The sequence below is a fragment of the Pseudorca crassidens genome, chromosome 7 (genome assembly GCF_039906515.1).
Source record: "Pseudorca crassidens isolate mPseCra1 chromosome 7, mPseCra1.hap1, whole genome shotgun sequence".
Lineage (NCBI taxonomy): Eukaryota > Metazoa > Chordata > Mammalia > Artiodactyla > Delphinidae > Pseudorca > Pseudorca crassidens.
The window spans coordinates 65966810-65987837 of NC_090302.1; the positions used below are offsets into that span (position 1 = coordinate 65966810).

General features: G+C 38.2%; 1 protein-coding gene across 12 annotated transcripts in view; it reads right to left on the reverse strand.

Moving 5' to 3' along the window:
- BNC2 (basonuclin zinc finger protein 2) overlaps positions 1-21028 on the reverse strand; it is a 427080-nt gene that overhangs the window by 394489 nt on the left and 11563 nt on the right. For 3 of the 12 annotated variants that reach the window (XM_067744448.1, XM_067744441.1, XM_067744458.1), the window contains exon 1: positions 7838-7894. The exons of 7 other annotated variants lie outside the window; for them this stretch is intronic. In XM_067744448.1, coding sequence (XP_067600549.1) covers positions 7838-7861 — 24 coding nt within the window. In that variant the 5' untranslated portion in view covers positions 7862-7894. Of the gene's footprint in view, positions 1-5733; positions 5972-7837; positions 7895-21028 lie in introns of those variants that run through there. 2 more of the 12 variants (XM_067744445.1, XM_067744446.1) reach the window with 2 other exon arrangements.

Consider the following 21028-nt stretch of genomic DNA (forward strand, 5'->3'; position numbering starts at 1 on the left):
GACTCATCAAGCAAGATTTAGGAAACTTGGGAGAATTTACCAACAATTCTTTTACCATTCTGTATAGCATTACGAGCCAGCACATAACAACTAGCAAGTTAAGGAAGGCCAGAAAAGTTGAATACTCAAGCAGGAAAAAAAAAAAGACAGAGAGAAAAAAAGAAACTAAGAGGGCTACCAGCAAGCCAATCTATTAGAATTCCAGCTGGCTTAGGAGTAAAACACTGCAATGCAGTTTTCTGGCTGCAGGAGTTTTTGAACTGTTCAGGCTTCATTCATGTGGCACTGTTTCTTGAGCAAAAACAAGAGAAAGTTATAGGAATGAATGAAAACCAAAATCTAGACTTCAAAGCAATGATTTTCTGATTTCTGTTAAAAAAGGAAACATGGATTCTTGAGAAAAGCATTTTCAAGAATGTGAACAAGAACTCCTTAGTGAGTTCTTAAAATAAGGAACTCTTCAAAGCAGAAATGTGATGTTATTTCATGTACTTAAAGGCCAACAGAAAAAAAGAAAATCCAGAAGGTTCTTTGACATCATCAGTCATGTGTCATGATATCAAGGGGAAAGAAGCCATGATATGGCACAGGATTCCAAAGAAAAACAGGCAATCTGCACAGTGGAACACAAAGAACACAATATGTTCTGCCCCAGTTTGGAGGTCTAAACGATTCCCTAATCAAGAACAAACGGCTACAACATTGGATCTGCTTATTATAATGTCATCAATTCTGGGACAAATTTCTAAAACCATCCACTCCTCTCCTGCACTGACTATAAAACACGTCAATGAATCCTATCCACAGTATTACAACAAACAGAATATTCTTTCAAGGAGTCTGAAATCAAGAAGATAAAACCTAACAATGGACATTAATTTTTAAAATAATTATTTTACACGTAGCATTTAAGAGGAAGAAGAGTCCCTGAATCCACATTCCTTCTTATTACAGACAAGGAATCAGTCTTATAAAAGTTCAGTGATTCACCCCATGTCACAGCTATTTATCTGGAGAAGAATTAGAACAGAAACCTTCATGGCAGTGAGATCCTCCCACAAATCCATCCTCCTCTTGCCATGGCCAACCTCACTCCCTACTCCCAAATGAGAACGGATTTGAATTCCCTGGATGAATTCTTCTCAGAAGCTCAGCCTCAAGAAGAGAGACAACATTAACAAAGAAATCGAAAAAACATTCTTCTGGACAATTTCAAACTTCTGTCCCTATAAGCATTTTACCAGGATTGTTCAAAAAAAATAAAGAAAATATCCACTTTGAGTTTGAACTCCATTCTTCTTCCTATATCCTGGAGCAGGTGCTCCCAGGCTACAAAATGCCAAGAGGAGAGAACAGAAAGCTGGCCTAAGAAGCCGAGAACTTTGGGGTCATTAGCCCCAGGGGAGTAATGGTTGACTATATTCCCTTACGGTTCCTTTATCCTTAGTTCACTAAGGGTAAAGGGCAATTTTTTTTCTCTGCTGTTTTTCAATGTTATTGCCCTTGCAGGCCCATCACGGGACCCTGACATGCTGGGAATTGCTCGTTACTTGGCTGCATATGCCACAAGAAGGAGTCATTCCTATTGCACATGGGACCCTGTCCCTGGCTCCAGAGAGAGGATCACCTCAAATGGACTGCCAGGTGGCAGAGCAAGCCCTTCAAAAATCCTGAGCGCAAACCCTGCCTAAAACCTTCAACAGCGTCCCATTTCACCCAGAATAATGACTATGGTCCCTGCCATGGCCTACAAGCTCCTACAAGCTCCTCCCTCCATGGTCTGGCTCCGGCTAACCAGCCTTACCTTGCTCTAGTCTCTCCACAGCGACAATAGCCTCTGTTCACACCGCTAGTGCCCCAGGCTCTCTCTGACCTCAGGGTGCTGGTCCTTTTGCAACACTCAGCACCCTCCATCTTAGCCCCCAAGCAACCTAATGTCTCTCCATCCTTCAGATCTCAGCTCAAACAGCCCTTCAGGGAGATCTGCCCCGATACCCCCAACTACGCTTGGTGGCCCATGCTTTATTTACATTTGGGGGTTCCGAGTAGTAGTCCATTTGGAAAAGGGAGAGGGGTTCCAAGGCTCAGAAAAGGTTTGAACATCACTGCACAGCTTCCAAAGTCCCTTAAAGCAAAATAATTCTGCTATTTGTAGTAATTATCTTCCCCTCCTGAGTTAACTATACTAGTAAAGGAGTCAATGTTATAAATTTGGAGATCCCCAAGTCTGCTTGTTAGGGCCAATATCCATTTATTTCAAACACTCCAAAATAGATAAATACTTTTATAAACTATAGACACTTAAGTCCTTCTTTCCCCACATTGGTTGTAATAAGTGGCAGCAGCAGCAGATGAACAAAAAATACACAAGGCTTAGAATCACACTCCAGTTAGACTGCTCCTTACCAGCTACCTGACCTTAGGTAAGTCTGTTTTCTTCTTTGGGCCCATTTTCTCTTTTGTGGGAAGAGAAAAACAAAGATACCTTCCTTAGAGGATTCAGAAGACATGTATCTGGAAGCCATTTGTATTCCCAACTTTACCTTACCATTCACAATTCTGCCTGATTATCTAAATGTTATTAGTCTCATTCTTATGTAACCTCCATAAGGGTAGGGATTGTTACTCTTTTTCCCCTATCTTTGAGTCCTTAGAGCTTAGTAGTGTCTGCCCTATATATATTAAGCACCCAGCAAAGAATTTTTATAAAAGTGAATTCAAAAAGATAGTGTAACAGATTCCCCTTCCTTTGTTAGTTTTGATTTCTTTTTTAAGAAGTCGATAATTCTACAGTGGGTAATGTGTCTTCGGCATTCTCACTTGTGTATGGTTGGTTAATATTTTCCACAGAAGTCAGTGTTCACTGGGACAAAGTCAGTCATGTATACCCATGAGGACTTATGAAAAGTCTAGTCAGTGAGTCTCATTTAGTGATAATAGCTTCACTCACTAGTATCACAAACTTCGTGCCATTGTTCAAAAGGACAACTGAGTTACAGAGCGTGTGCAACAATCAGCACTGTCCTTCTACACAAATGGAGAAACAATTCTCCACTTGTGGGATGTTAGCAGCAGGGACTTCATATAATAATAATAGTTAAATGCTGTCTACTTTTTCTGTCTACTTTTTCAATCAAAATTGTTGAATATTTCCATCAAACAAATGATTGCTTTTTTCAATCAAAATTGTTTGTTTTTTCTTTTTCTGTGCCAAGCACGTTTGTAACCACTTTACATATAGTAACTCATTTAATCCTCACCACCACAACCCCATGAGGTAGGTACCATTATTATCCTTATTTTATAGAGGCAGAATCTGAGCCTAAACTGTCTTTGTGCTTATAAAATTTTTTTCTCTTAACATTTATTTAGCGAAAAACTAGTATGCACAAGGTACAGTTTTGTTTTTTTTTTTTTTTGGTACGCGGGCCTCTCACCGTTGCAGCCCCTCCCGTTGCGGAGCACAGGCTCCGGACGTGCAGGCTCAGCGGTCATGGCTCACTGGCCTAGCTGCTCCGCGGCATGTGGGATCCTCCCGGACCGGGGCACGAACCCGTGTCCCCTGCATCGGCAGGCGGACTCTCAACCACTGCGCCACCAGGGAAGCCCACAAGGTACAGTTTTGATACTGTATTTTAAACATGAGATTTAAGTCTCTTGCCAAAAAACACAGATTTCAGTTAGAAGAGGTTTTAAAAGAACTGATGTCTAAAGTTGTATTGTTTTTTCCCAGTCTGACCAGTTTTGAGACTTGCCCTAATAGGATAAGGCTCTGAACTGCAGGGAGCCTTTAGTAAAACACAGCACCCATCTCACCTAGTTAAGAATCCTGGCACTAGAAATCCATTTCACCCCACTCAGAAGCAGGCTGCGGTACATAATTATTTTCATCTGGTTATAACACAGGGTGGTGAGTTTAATCTCTAAAATCCTACAGGGATTGGTTTTAGCAGTTTTAGAAATTGCTTTTCACGCTATGAATGTGCCGCACAGCAAGATGGTCCTGCTAATGGTTCCCAGACTAGGATTTGGGGGGACCAAAGGCACGGCTCCCTTCTTTCCCTAATTTCCTTTCCTTTGTGGGCCAAGTCTGTGGTTATTCATGGTATCCTCATGGCCCCCCTTTCAAATACAGTTTGTTCTGATCTGGACAAAGGAACAGAGGTCTTTTTTTTCTTAAGTTATAGTCAATGATAACTAGTCATGGAGTCAAATAAATCCATATATAAAGTGGACCGTCCGTGAACAGTCTTTTTTAAAAACATGAAAGCATATATGCAGATGAAATAGATTCCCAAACAATAATGTGGCCATGAGTGTGATGTTATCTCTAGTTTATCTTGTTTTTAAAAACTTTTGCTAAACCCTTCCTTCCCAGGAAATAAAATATTCAAGAAAACCGATTCAAGAATATAATTTAATGTCTCCCTTCTTTCTTTAATTAAGTTCAACTCTACTCAGTCAATCCTAATTTCTCCCAGGTCCTGAATGAACCCTCACCATCAGGAACAAAAAGAGGATACTTTGCTAATCAGTGTTTAACGTGAAGTTGCTACAAAGACTAGCACTAACAAATCCCATAAAGTAAAAATGATGATTTTCTTCAGTTTTTGGTAGAAGAGACAACCTCAATATATACATGCAAATTGAACTTCCCTGCTTTACACAGCAATCAGAAAAGGTCCTTGGGCTGTCCACAGCATTCTGAGTAATAGGAAGCCACTTAAATTAATAATGACAACTACATGTCTAAAGTTAGTCAACTTATACACCTGGTTCAATATTTGTGAGAATATTTTGGCTGTGCCCCCAAAAAGTTTTTTGTATGATAAAATCCCGCCCAGTGTCCTACTACCTGATGTGGGGGATGACTTAGGTAAATTCAAAGAGTCACGTCTGTATAAGGCATAGAGATAGAGAAGTAACAAGACATTTTCTATTTTTTTCCTTTCTTTTCATGTTCTTGGAGCTAAAAATTGATCCACAGCAAAGATCTTAGTAGTATAAAACCACAACACCATGAAACACAACCTTAGAAAACCCTAATTCCACCAGACTGCCAAGTCCTTGGGGAATTATCTCCAGTCCCAAAGGCAATGGCTGGCATTACGGAGGTCCTCAAATATTATCTATACAATGAGATAAATAAAGCCCCAGAGTGACAGTTTTTCGAGTACTCTTAGCAGAAGGTATCCAAGACCGTATTGTGATACCACTTCAAAGATGAGGCACCAGAACAACAGAGCCGCGAGTAGCCTGACCTGGGGGCTCCCAAGGTACCGCTTACCAGGGCCATCACACCTCTGCCCCATCATTTAAAACGCCTAGGGCATCCACTCTTTCACTTTTGCTCCGCTTTCTATATTTTATGATCTATGGGGTATAAACACCAAAAGTGGAAGACGCAACCAGATCATTCAGAGGCCAAATCCTAACGAGATCCACTACTGTCCTTTGCAGCTGTGCAAGCCTGACGGCTCAGGCTACCAGATGTTTAGGTCTAGTTAAATAAGGCCCACAGAATACTGTATATTGTACACAAGTTTCCATTTACCACTTATTTTTAACCAAAAAATATTTCTTTGGAGTCTTTTTCATGCACAGGCCTCTGGCATTTAAATCTAGACAGATTTTTACAGGAAAAACAAAGCTCAGAAATGCAACTTGTTACCACTCACTCTCCAGATTTTGAGGATTTCTCTATGAAAACTGATCACAACAAAACATGCTAACCTGTATGAACTGCAGAATGGAAAATCCAGTGTATTTTCAGATTTCCAGAGCTTAGACTTCGAACAGTAGACGTGATCTTCACCTGGTAGCTTGCTGTTGCTCTTACGTAAAACTGAATTTCAGCTACTGATTCAACATTTATGGAATTACTGTATGCCAGGCTTATGCTAGGTTTGGTGACTCAAACATGAATAAAACATGACTCGTACCCTTGGGCAGGGACAATCTTAATGGTGGTTCAGGCAGACACCAAGAAATACAAAAAGTTATCTGTTGGCCTACGTGTGCCACAAAGAGGTTTCCCACATTTAATGTCTTGAGGAACCCATGTGAAGAAAAACTAATTCTGTTTGTCAGTGGAGATGAGCTAACAGGAGTTAGTTCTGACATAGGTCCCTTCTTATACAAAGACCTAATATATAAAAGTCACCAAAATGTGGAGTTTCTAAAACAGTGGATTAAGTCTTTAACAACTCTGGATAATTTTCTTAGATAATGAAAGGCATTAGAAACTTAAGTATTCTTTCCTTAAAGTCAAGCAAAAATTCTCCAACAGTTTGTATATATTGTACATCTGAAGGCAATCTTATTTGCTTTCAGCAATGCTGAGCCACTCGTAACTGGCACTAGCTGCTAAGGGCTCTGCATCTTTTAATGCCCTGTTTATGTTGTGTATCAATATGGCAAAACTTACACGCCATCACTCATTTTCTTACCTACCTTCCTTCTATTTGGTATTAAATTACAACCCAAAATATGACTTAGTTTTGAAAGTTATCTTAGAATAAAAATGAATGCCCATACCAAATACTAACTAACGATAACCACTTAGGTAACTGTGGTTCATTAGATGGCTTACTTTTCTGAAGGGACCTACTAGGTTTGATTCACCCGGATCTGCAGGTTAGAAGAGAAGCCCACGTGACTCTACGTGCAGCATGCTGTACACTCTTTAGCTCAGGCAACAACCACTTCATTCCTTCCCAGAGGCCATCACGGTATGCCTACTAGGCAGCTGGCTCTATGGCCTATGATTCTCTCCCCAAAGCAGAAATACACTGACCTTCAGGCAGGAGTACAAAGGTCGATTAGAAGAAGATCGTCTCTACTGCTGAATACTGTGGTTATCAGAGCTCAGGTTCTTGACTTAGGCCTGTACTCTGATCCTCATGCTGGCACTTACAAGTTGGATGACTTGCTTCAAGCCACTTAACTTTTCTGAAGCTTCATTTTTCCATAGTGATAAACAATGTTAATAATGCCTGGTTTGTGGGATGCTTAAAAAGATTAAATGAGGTAATAATGCACATAGCTGGAACACAGTAAGTACTCAAAAGATTACTAGCTTACTCATCTCCTAAAGCATAATATTGTGAAAATATGCAAAACCTAGAGTCTGAAGATTCAGTTCCCAGTTTTGTGCCCCTTGGCTTTACAGTGCTGTGACCTGGTCATAACACCTAAATCCATGGTACTTTTATTATCTCTGCTATACAATGGGAAGAATTATAATTCAAATGAGTATTTGTGGAATACGTTGAGAAATTTTCTGTGAAGATGTTCATAAACTGTAAGATTCGTGGTAAAATGTAAAAATGATCAAAGTCAAGCACTTGAACAAAAAAGCTCATCTCAACCCTATAGTGATAAAAAATGTAACCTCTGATACATAACGTGAATGGAAAAGGATTCTGAACTACGATTAGTCAACACATGAGATGCATGTACCTACATACACACGTGTATGCCTGCCAGCACACACGCCCCTACAACAGTCATCAACAACTGCCTCAACTCCTTCCCAATGACCCAAGGCAGTCTCAGAATCCTTTTCTCAAGCAGCCATTACCGATCTATCAATATTGCAAGGGAGGAAAAACCTGTTTTCCATCCTTCATTTTGTCTGCTCTTCAGATAAGGAGCTCTGCAGAAGTACCAAAGTTACAAAGATCAAACAGTTAGTCAGTGACAGAGTCCGGGTTAGAAAAAAAACAGACCTTGTGCCTTCGGTCCATTCCACAGTGCCTATCTGGAATGTTTATCACACACACCCCCTAAACCCCTACTCTTCCTTGCTTTGTGTCCTGATCATTTAATTTCTTACCATCTCATTCTGGCAGCCACACATGCTCCTCTCCCTTTTGCTTTTAGAAAATTCAGCATTCCCTGGCATAAAAGGGCAAAGAGACTGTCATTTCATATCCATGAAGCTAATGAATGCCCACAGTTGACCTGGCATCTCCCCCTTAAGCCGTGCTAGCATCAGCTGTCACTCAAAAGTTCACTCTACAGCTTGACCTTTGCTTCTGCTCAGAAGTATTCACCCTATTATAAAAAGTGTTTTTCCTTTAATGTCATGATGACAAAATACTGCGATGTCTGTATGCCTTTCCAAACAGGCAGATTTGTGACACACACTAAATGGTTTTGTCACTAGATTCAAGAATTTAAGGCAGGGAGAAATACCAAAAACAAAAAAAGAATTACCAGGTCGAGTGACTGGGAAAAACTGGTACTCCTATGCTCATCAGCCACAAAACCCATACATAATCATGTTTATGAATCTGACACCCAAAGAACATTTCAGTCATATTTAATTCAGCAGTTCTACTGTAAAATAAGACTAAGACTGCTCATCAGAGAAGGGTTACCATATAGATGATGGGCATCTTCAAATTGGCCAATTTCCTTATTATTTTCAATACCATAAAACATTTTAGCTACTTCACAAAAGGCAGGCATAACTTTAAACAGGAAGTAATATATCAAAAAACAAAATCAGCTTTTTGGGTTGAAATGAGCCCACCAGTTCCACCACTGTTAACCTCAGCCAGGGTGGTCATTATTTTTGTTGCTCTTCAGATTTTTCATTCGAACACTGCAGTTCTATACTTCACAAGAAAAAAATTACCTAATACGCAATGTTCTAGGCAAATAAAAAAAGGTCACACATAAATTAATCAGCATCACAGGACTACAGAGGCCCTTCTTTAATCAACACAGAAGGAAATGTGCATAACATCTACCATTTTAAAGAGTTTTTATGGTACATCAGGCCCCGAGCTGATCCTTACCCACACTATTTCTACTTTAATCCTTGCTCCGACCTGATACAAAGAAGATTATTACCCTCCAAGTCAACAAATGAGGAAATTGACACTTCAAGAAATTCTGTCCATTGTCAAACTTCCCATAACACAGTTGGGATTCAAACTCAGGCCTTTCTGACTCATATGCTTTCTATCCCTATGCTACCCTATACTGCTTCCTACTACACTATAAATATTTAGAACATTTGCAACATTTGTAGATAAGGCAATCAGAACCATAAGTAACTGATCATTCCTCAAAATGCAGGTATCTGAGCTAAACTGCATCCACAATCAAACCATCATATCACCAAAGGCTAATCAGGTCATGAAGTGTACCTGTCTGTCATTTAAGATAAAAGTGCAACCCTTGTGATCTTTGACTGGTTTTACCACACTGTGGTAGTTACATGCCTTGTTATGAAGTCAATCATACCAAGTTTGAAAATGTTTAAACAATGGACACATAAAACGTGTCAAAAAAGATAAAACTTAAAAGTAAAAGATTAATCAATGAAAAAGTTGGCATGCACGATGGGCAACCATTGCAAAAGATTCTTCCCTAGCCTATGTCTGCAAAACACTATTTTATGGACATATTTTTTGGAGTTTCAGAAGCTGTTTTACCTTACATTAGCTATTCTAATGTAACTGCCTCCATTATGTTTTTGACTGCTGAACTAGTAAGAAAATTCAGTTTTCTCTTAGAAGAGAAACCATTCTTCTCACTGGCATCACAGTTTCCAAAATAATTCATGTAGGTTTAAGTGTGATACTTTCTGTTCAGAGGATAAATGAAAAGAAAGGAATGAGCATTTGGCACTTGCCTTTGACAGACCCCATGTGAGGCATTTTCACATATGTTATCTCAAAATACTCCAGGTAGCAATACTATTATATTTCATAGGAGAGAGCACAGTAGGTCAAAAAGTGAAGGATGCCAAGGGCTAGGTGGAGAGGTGAATGGAGAGTTACTACTTTGGGGTATAGTTTGCTTTTGAAATGATGAAAACCTTCTAGAATCAAATAGTGGCAATGGTTGTACAACCTTGTGAATATACTAAAAACCACTGATTGTACCCTTTTTAAAATGGTGAATTGTATAGTATGTAAATTACATCTCAATTTTTTAAATTACATAGTCATGGTAAAGGTTAACATTTGAGAAATCCAGGTGAAGGGTTATATGGGAATTTATTATACTATTTTTCCAACTTTTCTGCAAGCCTGAAATTATTTCAAAATAAAGTTTTTTTTAAAAGGCACAAAAATATGAATATAGTTAATGCTACTGAACTTACGCTTACAAAATGGATGAGAGGGCTTCCCTGGTGGCACAGTGGTTGAGAGTCCGCCTGCCAATGCAGGGGACGCGGGTTCGTGCCCCGGTCCGGGAAGATCCCACATGCCGCGGGGCGGCTGGGCCCGTGAGCCATGGCCGCTGAGCCTGCGCGTCCGGAGCCTGTGCTCCGCAACGGGAGAGGCCACAACAGTGAGAGGCCCGCGTACCACACACACAAAAAAAATGGACGAGAGGATAAATTTTATATTATGTGTTTGTTTTTTTTTTTACCACAATTAGAAATAAATAAATAGGTAAAGGAATTTGTACAACAAGATTCTACCTAGTAAGTAGAGGTATCGGTATTCAAATGCAGGTCATTCCAACACCAAAGCCAAAACTCTTGTTAGAAGCCCAAAAAAGAGCTGATTTATTTTCCTTAGATTGTGCTGAGATGTTACTTATGGCCATTCTAAAGCTGCACACTAACACACACACCTAAACTGCTTTTTCATAAATGAAAACTACTACCAACTAAGTGGCTTTTATTAAATGTTTCTGAGCTACTTTAAGGTTGCCACATGACTGTGAATGTGTGTGGAAGAAGAGAATGTTTCTGTATATTAAATAATGATTCCAGACTGAATATTATTCAAAAACAAGGCCTTATGTTGAAATTTCCAGTCAAAATTTCAAAACTGGTACTGACATGAGAAAGTAATGAATATGTGAAAATATTTGTTTTTATCAAATTCTGGTTTTATTTAATGTTTTTCTGTTGACTTAAAAATTCTTTAATTCTATAGTAATTTCTCACAAAGATAATTATTTTCTTTAATTACAAAAAAAATTAGAGACATGAGTTTCAACACACTTATATAATGTGCTCATCTGCCGAACACTGACACACAATACAATGGGTATTTGCATAAATGGGTCTATCTGGGTTTGACTTGGGAGCTCACAACTAAATATCTTTAGTAAGCCAAGCGTATAAAATACCCATATACCTTTAGAAATCAATTTACTCAGGAACATTAAGAAGTGGAATTTGGGTTAAGCTGTAATCAAGTATAGAAAGCTGACCGTTGAACAACATGGGGGTTAGAGGCACCAACCCTCCACACCATCAAAAACCCAAGAATAACTTATAGTTGGCCCTCCATATACACTGAAAAAAACCAGTGTATAAGTGAATCCAGGCAGTTTGAACCTGTGTTGTTCAAGGGTCAACTATACTAAAGGGAAGGAAAGGGGAAAGAAGGGGAGGGAAACATTCCTTTAAAAAAAATGTCAGGTCGGAATTCCCTGGCGGTCCAGTGGTTAGGACTCAGCACTTCCACTGCCAGGGCCTGGGTTCAATCCCTGGTTAGGGAACTAAAATCCCTTAAGCTGCACAGCGCAACTAAAAAAAAAAGTCAGGTGGCAATTCTAGGGGGAAAGCAAATCATTTTTACCAATATTTTTATTTTTTTTCATATCAATAACTGTCCAGTGATTCCCAGCAGAGGCATTGACATTTTGGGCAGAACAAGTCATCACTGAGGATAAATTCTTCTGCAGCTGGGACAATGAGGTGTCCTTGGCCCACTACATAGCAGGAGGCACTCCAATTCCACTCATTTGTAACAAACAAAACCATCTCCCAAGATTTCCAAACACCCCGTGGAGGTGGCAGCACCCCCAGGTCCAGAACCCAGACAAGCTGTAACATCTTCCCCGTCTCAGTGTTTCACAGCCAACTGATGAGTGGGAAGCTGCTTCCGTCAGTCAGGCTGGATGCCAAGGCTGTCACGCACAGCCAGGATGCCCCACGTTCAGAGATAACCCTCTCTCTCTTACGGGGCCCACCAGCTGCAAATTCAGATTTCCACCGTCAGTTATTCTTAAAACCAAAACTGGCATTCATCTGATTGACACCACAAAAACTCTAAGAGAAATGAACATTTAAAAAATGGAAAGACTTTCATTATTTCATGCATGCTTTTTACAGTCACAGTCTTCAAAAGTTACACGGCTTAGACCATCTTACTTTTTAATGTAACAGGTCATGATATACTGATTAGAAAGAAACCACTGGGAGTTCAGTTTTCAAAACAGAAGAGTTATACCAAGAATCCAAACCCCACATGTCAGAGCACAAGACGTTCAAGTTCAATGCCTCTGCATACTTAAGTTACCAGAGGACAGAAACAACGCAGAATTTATAAAAACTGATTTAGTATAAAATACAGAAGACAGAGTTAACTTTGAAATACAGAACTGCAGAGTTTTATTTTCAACTGTAATGAAAGAATGAAAGGAAAGAAACTTCAAAGCTAGGAATACTTTAACTTAATGAGAAAAGAAAATCTAGCATTTTCCGTGTTAAATTTTAAACAGTTATCAATCACAGAACTGCATCATCTTTTCACTATTTCTTTAAGCAAAGCCCAATAGGTCTGCCTGTTAATAATAAAAGTCATTGTATTTCTTGCTTTCAAAAGTATTTAATCACCACAAATTCTTTGGTAGAGTCTTTCCCAAGTTCTGACTAGAATCCTGTAAGTCTACAGAACTAGCTCACCAGGGAACACAGCACAACGCTAAATACCACAATCTATCACCAGTATTAACTGCTCCCAGCCCTAAGATTTTAATTGCGACAAGACTGCAGCTCAGAGCCTGAAGCCGGGTAAAGTCCTCTTGCAGCAGGCAGGGACAAGGACCACATATTTTCATGCATGCTGGTGCATATTACACACTGTTTGCTGCCCCAGTCACAAGCATGTCCAGGACAGGATTTCTAAACTAGTCAGTGAAAATTCTACTCAATGCATTTTCACAGAATGAGCCCCGAATTATTTTAGACCCATCCATGAAGATTAAGTGACCAAAGCACCAACAGGTTTGCCAGTAGCTACAACCTTCTGACAAACTTTGGGAAAGAGAAATCCAATAAAATTTTGTTATCACAACACTAGACTGTCAATTTCCAATTTATAAACGAACTATCGCAGTCAAAACTGCAAAGTGAGTCAGTATTAGCGTTTATCATTACTGTTAAAGACAGATGTCTTTTTAAGAACCACTGGAATTTTTTCTTCCCTTACAGTACACTATTTCTGCAAAACACAAAGTGGATGATATATTTAAAACAGTAATATCAGTTTACAATGTCAAGTTACTGCATGGTCAAAAACTTGATTTCTATAGCAGGTCCTCAAGATAAAACTAAAATCCTCTGCTGCGGTAGGTCTACTTTCCAATTACTAGAAGTAAGCATACGAGAGATATAATTAGTTATGACACTAGGACAGGCATACATGTTTCAACACACACGCAGCTCAGAACAAAGTTTTTGGCATTATATGACAGAGGACTTAAACCAAAGACTCAAAGAGAGGTTATGCAGTGTGTGTGTGTGCATGTATGTATATGTCTTTTTTTTTTTTATTTAAAACTTGCCACACCAAATTATTTCTTTAAAGTTATAAGCATATTTTGATTTGTTTAAACATCTCTTTAAAGATTTCTCAGGGAAAAAAAAAACACCCTGCGGCTTTCATTGCGCCTACATTACAAATTAAGGAAGCTGACTTTATAAAATTCATTTGGTGAAAAAGAATCACCTTTCAAAGAAGGCTGCATGTTGGCTAAACACATTTAGAAAAGTTTGACGGTCCTAGTCTTGGATTTCTCAATCAGGGATGAAACACTAATTTCTAAAAATGGAATACACAAGGCAGTACAATTTAACTTTGACCATTAAAAGTCTGTCCAAGATATACTGCCGAGACAGCCACAAACCAGAATCTTTCAGCAGAGCTTTAAAAATTAAAACATGAAACTACTAAATAAGTACATTACTAAATAATGATCCACTTAGGATCATTTATTCCTTGATAAAGATAGAAAGACAAAAATTTCATAATTATATACCTAAGAATCTACAGAGCAGCATGTGAGAGCTGTATCAACAGTTGATTATAATAAAGTATGACTGCACTCAAATGAGGGGCAAATTTAAGAAAGAAACAGATTACATACATACATAAAAAACTGAAATTCTATAAGATCCTACTGTGCTTGATCTCAAAGAATTATAACATGAAATATTCCAAAACTTCCCTTTTCTAAGAAAGGGTCTTGGTTTAGGCCTGGATTCAGTCAAAGATTTTATTAAAAAGAAATTTATGATGCAGTAGTTTATAAAAACACAACAAAACTCAATCTCATGGTATTCTGAGAAATATCCAATAGTAATAAATGGTTCTTTTATTTAGTTTCTTATCAAATATAAATTTCTTTTCCTGAGAATACCAATCCAAAAAAACCTAGAAAGGTCCAATATCTCATGGTAAAGAGATGACACCAAAAAATGGAAGTAGATTTCAAGTCTGACAGCTTCCATCTTCCGGGTCATGACTGCCCTCAATCTGCATATGAAATTCCATGGACAAAGTCAGGTGTAGGTATTGTGAATGGGTGTCGGAAAACACAGAGCTTTTAATTAAGTGCATTCTCGAGTATAATAAGCCACCTGGAACAAGATAAAACATGGAGAACCCTTTCAGCTAGACCTTACACTCCCACAGGAGTCATCATACATGACAATGAACTATGACAAATCCCATCTCATGGGCCAAATGGTCCATGAAGACAGCACATGTGTTTCCTACAAAGACAGTATTAATGATGCACTCGTGTTTTGGTCGAGCAGAGCTTTCCACCTTATAACAGAGCCTGCTAAGTGCCCTCTCTACCTTCACAGAACTATGTAAAAAGCTTTAGTAAACTACGTATGTATAAGTTCACTTTGGGTTTGGCTAAAAGAAAACACCCAACAGTTTACAGCTGTTTACTTCTAATACCAGTTGGTCTTAACTTTCTTTCAAATCAGAAAGTTCCAAAGTTTCAGAGAACTCTGGGGGAATCCAGAAATATCTAAAGTTAGCTTTTCTGGAGTCAAACTTATTTCATTCCTTTTTATTTCTTGAATTCTCATTCTTAAAAACCTTCTACAAACTTCAAAATAGGGTGTGGGTGTGATTTTGCAAAATAAACTTATTTTTCAAAACTGATTTTAATATTTTTAACAATAAAATTATGCCAAGATCTACAGATTCCACGCAAAATTAGCATTTTGTGCTGTGGAGAAGAGGTTGGAAGATGAATTGGAAGAAAGTTTACAACACAGTATTTTCCGAGAAGGTATAACTAGTGCATTTCTCAACTGAGAACCAGAAAGTAATCATAAACTGATTGGTAAGTGTCACCTGAAACTACAACTTACAGGAATTCAAAAACAAATCTTAAAGCATAAAAAACAAAATAAAATCATACTCCCCTTTAGCAACTACTCTTTCCTTTGACTTCCGTCATCTGTCAGTATAGACAAGACTGCCTCAGAAACAGTTTGTGTGCACAAATTTGTACTACACTTGCTTTCTCATTTCTCATGTCCTGAGTATTTATTTATACCCCACATACACAGATTTACTGAAACTAAGACAAAATATACAATATAAGCTATGTGACAATCGTTCTAATTTCTAGCCAAAGAGCGCTACACAAAACCATTTAATATCATGGAGCACTTACGCAGTCTCACATCTTAGGTAAAAATTTCCTTGATCGTCTCTGCCTTCAGAGGCCTCCTCAGGCCACAACCTATAATACTTTTACTCAGATTTCACAAGATCTACACTGAAGTACAATCTATCGGGTACTTGCCACGTGCAGCCCAGTTGCATAAGACCACAAAATATTAACACAATTTGATGGTTAGAAAAATGTTTGTAAGCATGCATGTATGAATCTATATATGCAAAAAAATCTCCCACCGGTTCTCCTAGAACCAAATGAGTTTCTATGGATATTAATAGGAAGTTCCATTATTGGTGGGGAAAAATAGTCAATATGTCTCAGTTGTCACCTTAGGACACTGTGCTCATTCCAACAACACTACTATTGTTCAAAACGTTTCTGGAATTCTTCCTTTGTGACTATTTCCAGAGCCAATTCATAAGTTATATGAGAAAAATCAACTGTGCCAATTTTCTTCCTACCAAAAATAGAATTATTTGGCTTTATCACCCACCATGTTCATCAGGCTTAACTTCTAGACAATTCAGAAAACCAAAACTTTTGTCACAGAAAATTTGCTGGCACTGAAGGTAATTAGAAGAATTAGATACAGGCTGTCCAAACCCAATGCCAAATGATGAACTCCAAAACATTTTAAGCTAACATCAGTGTATGACCTTCTAGGCTGACTATGTTATACAGAATAATACTTACTTGTATCTACTTATTTTTGGTTTTCAAGTTTCCTTAGCACATTTATTAGTATATTAATTACTTTAATGTTTCACTCAAGTTTATGAATCTTATCAAATTTTTATTAACAAGTTCTTCAAATGTTATAAAACTTCCTTTAACTTGAGAAGGTACTAAAATGAATACCTAACTAGGTGTCCTTCCGAATTCTAAATTTATCATTTATTTATTTTCCCAGTGTCTTCAAAATTGCATATATTGTAATTATAAAATGGAACTGTAAAACTTAAAATGGTGAATTGCATGGTATGTGAATTATATCTCAATAAAGCTGTTTAAAAAAAAAAACTGAAGTCACCAAAGTAACCAGTTAAGCTTCATTAAAAGGCCTAAATTACTAAAAATGACATAAAAGAATTATTCAAAAATCAACCAAAAACACAGACCACCCCAAACAGACCAATCAGGTAGCAAGCAAACTCGAATCATCACTTAAAATGGCTCAACATACCTCCTCATATGGGTTAGTGCAGGTACAAAGGGCCCCATTACAGGAGCAATTTAACTCAAGATACCTGAAAATTCTACCAGAAGTTGAATATTAAGGAATATCTATCAGTACACACGTGTGCTGAATTACATATAATATCTCACTCCCAACCCAATATTAGATCTGTACAATTTTCTGAATAATGGGAAAGACTTTACACATTCTCACGAGTGGTATCACCACCTTATTACTCAAACGCACAACATCTGTGAAAAGCCTGATTACGGAGATATATTTTGCTTCAAACAAAGTTAACCATCCTGGTCCAGATCAGGCTCAATCCATAGTGTCAAATTTGATCGCACAAGGTATCTCTTATACATGTACTATAAGATACCATGCATACTACAAAACACAAATATAAAAATAGGAGAATGAGATAAATCGAATTTCATTCTCCCCAGATCTTATAGGATGACTTTTGCTTATACCTCTTGGGGTGTTTACATCTACTCTGGAAACCACTGCTCCAATAAGCAGTTCTGATAATTGCAACAGCAAATACCATAAATAACCCTCGAAGTAATAACTAAGATCTGATAAAAACTGATAAAAAAATCTGTTAATGATTACAAGGAAAATCATATGCAGGTATATTCATTCACTCAATAAACAGCTGCTGAGCGTTTCCTAGACCAGGCACTGCTACAGGCAGTGGAAATTCAGAAATTAACAAGACATGCAAAAGTCCCTGTTCTTATGGAGTTTGGCATCCTGGCAGGAAGGTGGACGACAAATAATAAACTACATATAAGTAAACAAATTCAGTATCTTTTCTAGTGGTGATAAATGCTATGAAGAAAAGAAGCAGGGATAGAGGTCAGAGAAACATACAGGGTGGAGAGACAGCTGGGGGACGAAAGCTGTCAGTAAGTTCTCTTGAAAGGGATAACATTTTCAAGGAGACATGAATGAAATAAGGGAGCAAGCCATGCAAAAATCTGGAAGAAGAGCATTCCAGGCAGAGGAAAACTGCGTACAAAGGCCTAAGGAAGGTAGGAATTTGGCATATTCAGTGAACAGCAAGAAGGTCAGGATTATGGGAGCTGAGTGACCAGTGATAGGAAATGATTTTGGAGCACTGGGCAAGGATTACATCTTACGTATCCTTTTCAGTCATGGCAGGAGTTCAGATTTCACTGCAGGTGTGGTTAAGATGAAAGAAGACACTGGAAGGTTTTGTGATAGGGAAGTGATTTCTCCGTAAAGAATCCTCTGGGTGTAGTGGGCAGGACAGAGGCAAGAATGGAAGCACTGGGCCAAATGGAAGCTACTGCGGTATTCCAGGTAAAGGGTGGTAGGGCTCTGACCAGGGTGATGGTGAATGGGTGGAAGTCAGGAGACAGATCTAACAGGACTTGCCCAGTAGATGAGGGGCACAAGAGGAGGAGACCCTGAAAGATCCTGAGGAAAAACGTGGTGAGCAAGGAGGTTGGGGAGTCACATAAACGTTAAGTCTCATGGCACTCATTTTAACTGGCCCTTTGTTTATCAATGTATTTTTCTAACTATATTTTTATCAGTGTTCAACATTTCCTGTGCAATTTTTCCATTCTCTCCATCACCACCCTCACTTAATTTTTGGTGCTGACACCTTTTCAAATTTAAAATTTGTAATACATTAAACCCTATAGGTTTAAATAATAAAATTCTCACACTACGCAACCGTACCACAACTGCTCTGAAACTTACAGACCGCAGACTGAAATAGGGACAAAAGGATGAAAGCTGGACTAGATCTAAGGCAACCACAGCCAACAGGAGGCTCCCCTGTCCACCAACATCTATCCTTCAGGCTCAGTGGATGTTCAGTGCCTTATCCTCCTACCTTCTCTTCCCCTAACAAATGCTTCTCTGTAGTCAAAATCTAATTGATATTAAAGTGTTCTAAAGGGAACAAAAGACTAAAGTAAAAAAAAAAAAAAAAAACAAATTGGGAAGTTACTGGAATCAACCAATGTGAAGTCAAAGGTACAGATTTAACTTTTTGGTCCTTTTTGGCACCCACGAAATAGTAAAGAGATGTTGAACATCACACAATGTGAAACACTGAGAATCTTTAAAATCTAATCGTGGCTCTAACTGTATAATGGAAAAGAGAATCCCAAAGTAATCAAGGAACCTTTGTATCACACAGAAAATAGATGCAGAGATTAAACACACACACACATGCACACACACCCCCTTACTGACTTCCCAACTGCAGTGTATTCCTCCTATATATAAGGACAATCGCAAATCATGATATTTCTCTACAAGGTATTATTAAACAATAGAAACTTTCTCTAAAAGGTATTTAACTGGTCTTAAGCTTTATTATTTTAAAAAACAACAACATACATCTTTTTTTCCTCCGGGAAACTGCAGCCTTATTCTGTGGCTTCCCACCATTCTCACCTAACCCATATACAAAACACATTACATGTAAGGTAGTAGCATGAATTATCTCCCAAGAAATTTAAAATGAATGAAATGGGACTGCCATCTGCATTAGATCCATAAAAAACCAAACAGATGCAAAGTCACCTTAACAAGTAGCTCCCAGGACAGTTGCCTAATATCTGCTTGAGAATATTAACATATCCAGAGAAAAAAAGAATTTATCAGTCAGAAGGTGAATGGGAAGAAGAAAAAAGCAACAGGGGTCAATTTTGTCAATGCTCTTCCAAGCACAGTCAGGAGTGAGGAGTCTGAAGGGTGCACTGTAAACAGAGGCCACTGGAAAGGTTTTCTCTACAGAGGGAGGAGGCCCTTACACCCTCCACCTCCATCCCTAATATTCTCTGATCAAATTCCAAGTTCATAAAGCAATGAGCAATATTTGGATTATGATTTGACTCCCACTTAAATTTGCCTGCAAAGGAGAGAATGTGCTAAGCATGCCGATAGGCGTACGGAAGTATTTCACCTAATAAGGTATGTAGGTGTATACATGTTCACATGGCATGTGTGCAGGCATGTACATGTGGGTATGTAATCTCCACCCCTCAGTCAGTGAACAGCTGAATGAGTCCATTAAGGACTGATCTCTTTTAAGCGTGTATTGACAAAATTAGATTTCTAAACATACAAAGACCAGTGGAGTCCCCTGGACCATGGTTACTCTTTCAAGAAAATGAATACCCTCCTGCCAATGGACTTTGTGCTCCTTCATATTAGGGTTAGAACTTCTACCTCATCTGTTAGACATACAGTGCCGAACAGAGTGTCATGTGTATCACAGAAATGCAATCGCCTGTTTAATTACAATCCAAAATACTTAAAAGTTGTGTTATGCTGTGGAAAATGATGACAGCCACAACTCCCATGCCTATGTGAAATGTACCATTTGAACATAAAAACCTGATCATTTTCAAAAGCATCTTTTACCAAATCAGTATACTATTGTCTAATGTTTCACGCAAATCTACAAGTTATTCTACATATAGTAACAAACAGTTACCTGCTGGCTGTTAACAGATTACTTTGGCATATCTGCATTTCAGAAAAACAATTTGACAATATTAATGAAATATTCAATGACACACTCAATATTCATCCACGCCATCCATACATATACCTAAAACTACAAAAAATATTGTACCAGGTATTACTGCAGTATGAAAATGCACATGTGTCAAACCCTTCCCCCTCACACACCCAAAAACAACATCTCAGTGAACTATATTATTCTGCTTTCTCCCTCTCCCATAAGGAAGTTGCAGACTATCAGTTTGTCACTGATGCTTCTACCTACATACACACACACACACACATTTCATTAGATCTAATTATCACTGTCCCCTGTACACAGAAATGTCATGTCAGTGACTGGTTGCTGTTTATGGACATAAGCAAAGCTGCAAAGACCAATGAACACACATAAATCCTTTATGTGAAAATATTTTTTGCAAAGGACACTTACAGGGTAAAACATATGGCTTAACACGTGGCAGAATTTGAGTTTAAAAAATATTTATCTACTTTTTCATATTATTCAGACTTAATGTACTCTGAAGTGAAATTAATGTTTTAGTCTATCAAAAACCAATATGAACAAATATGCTTTGTTTCCTATCACCATTTTGAACGAGAGGAAAACTGAACTATCATATTGTACTTCCAGAAGCTTAC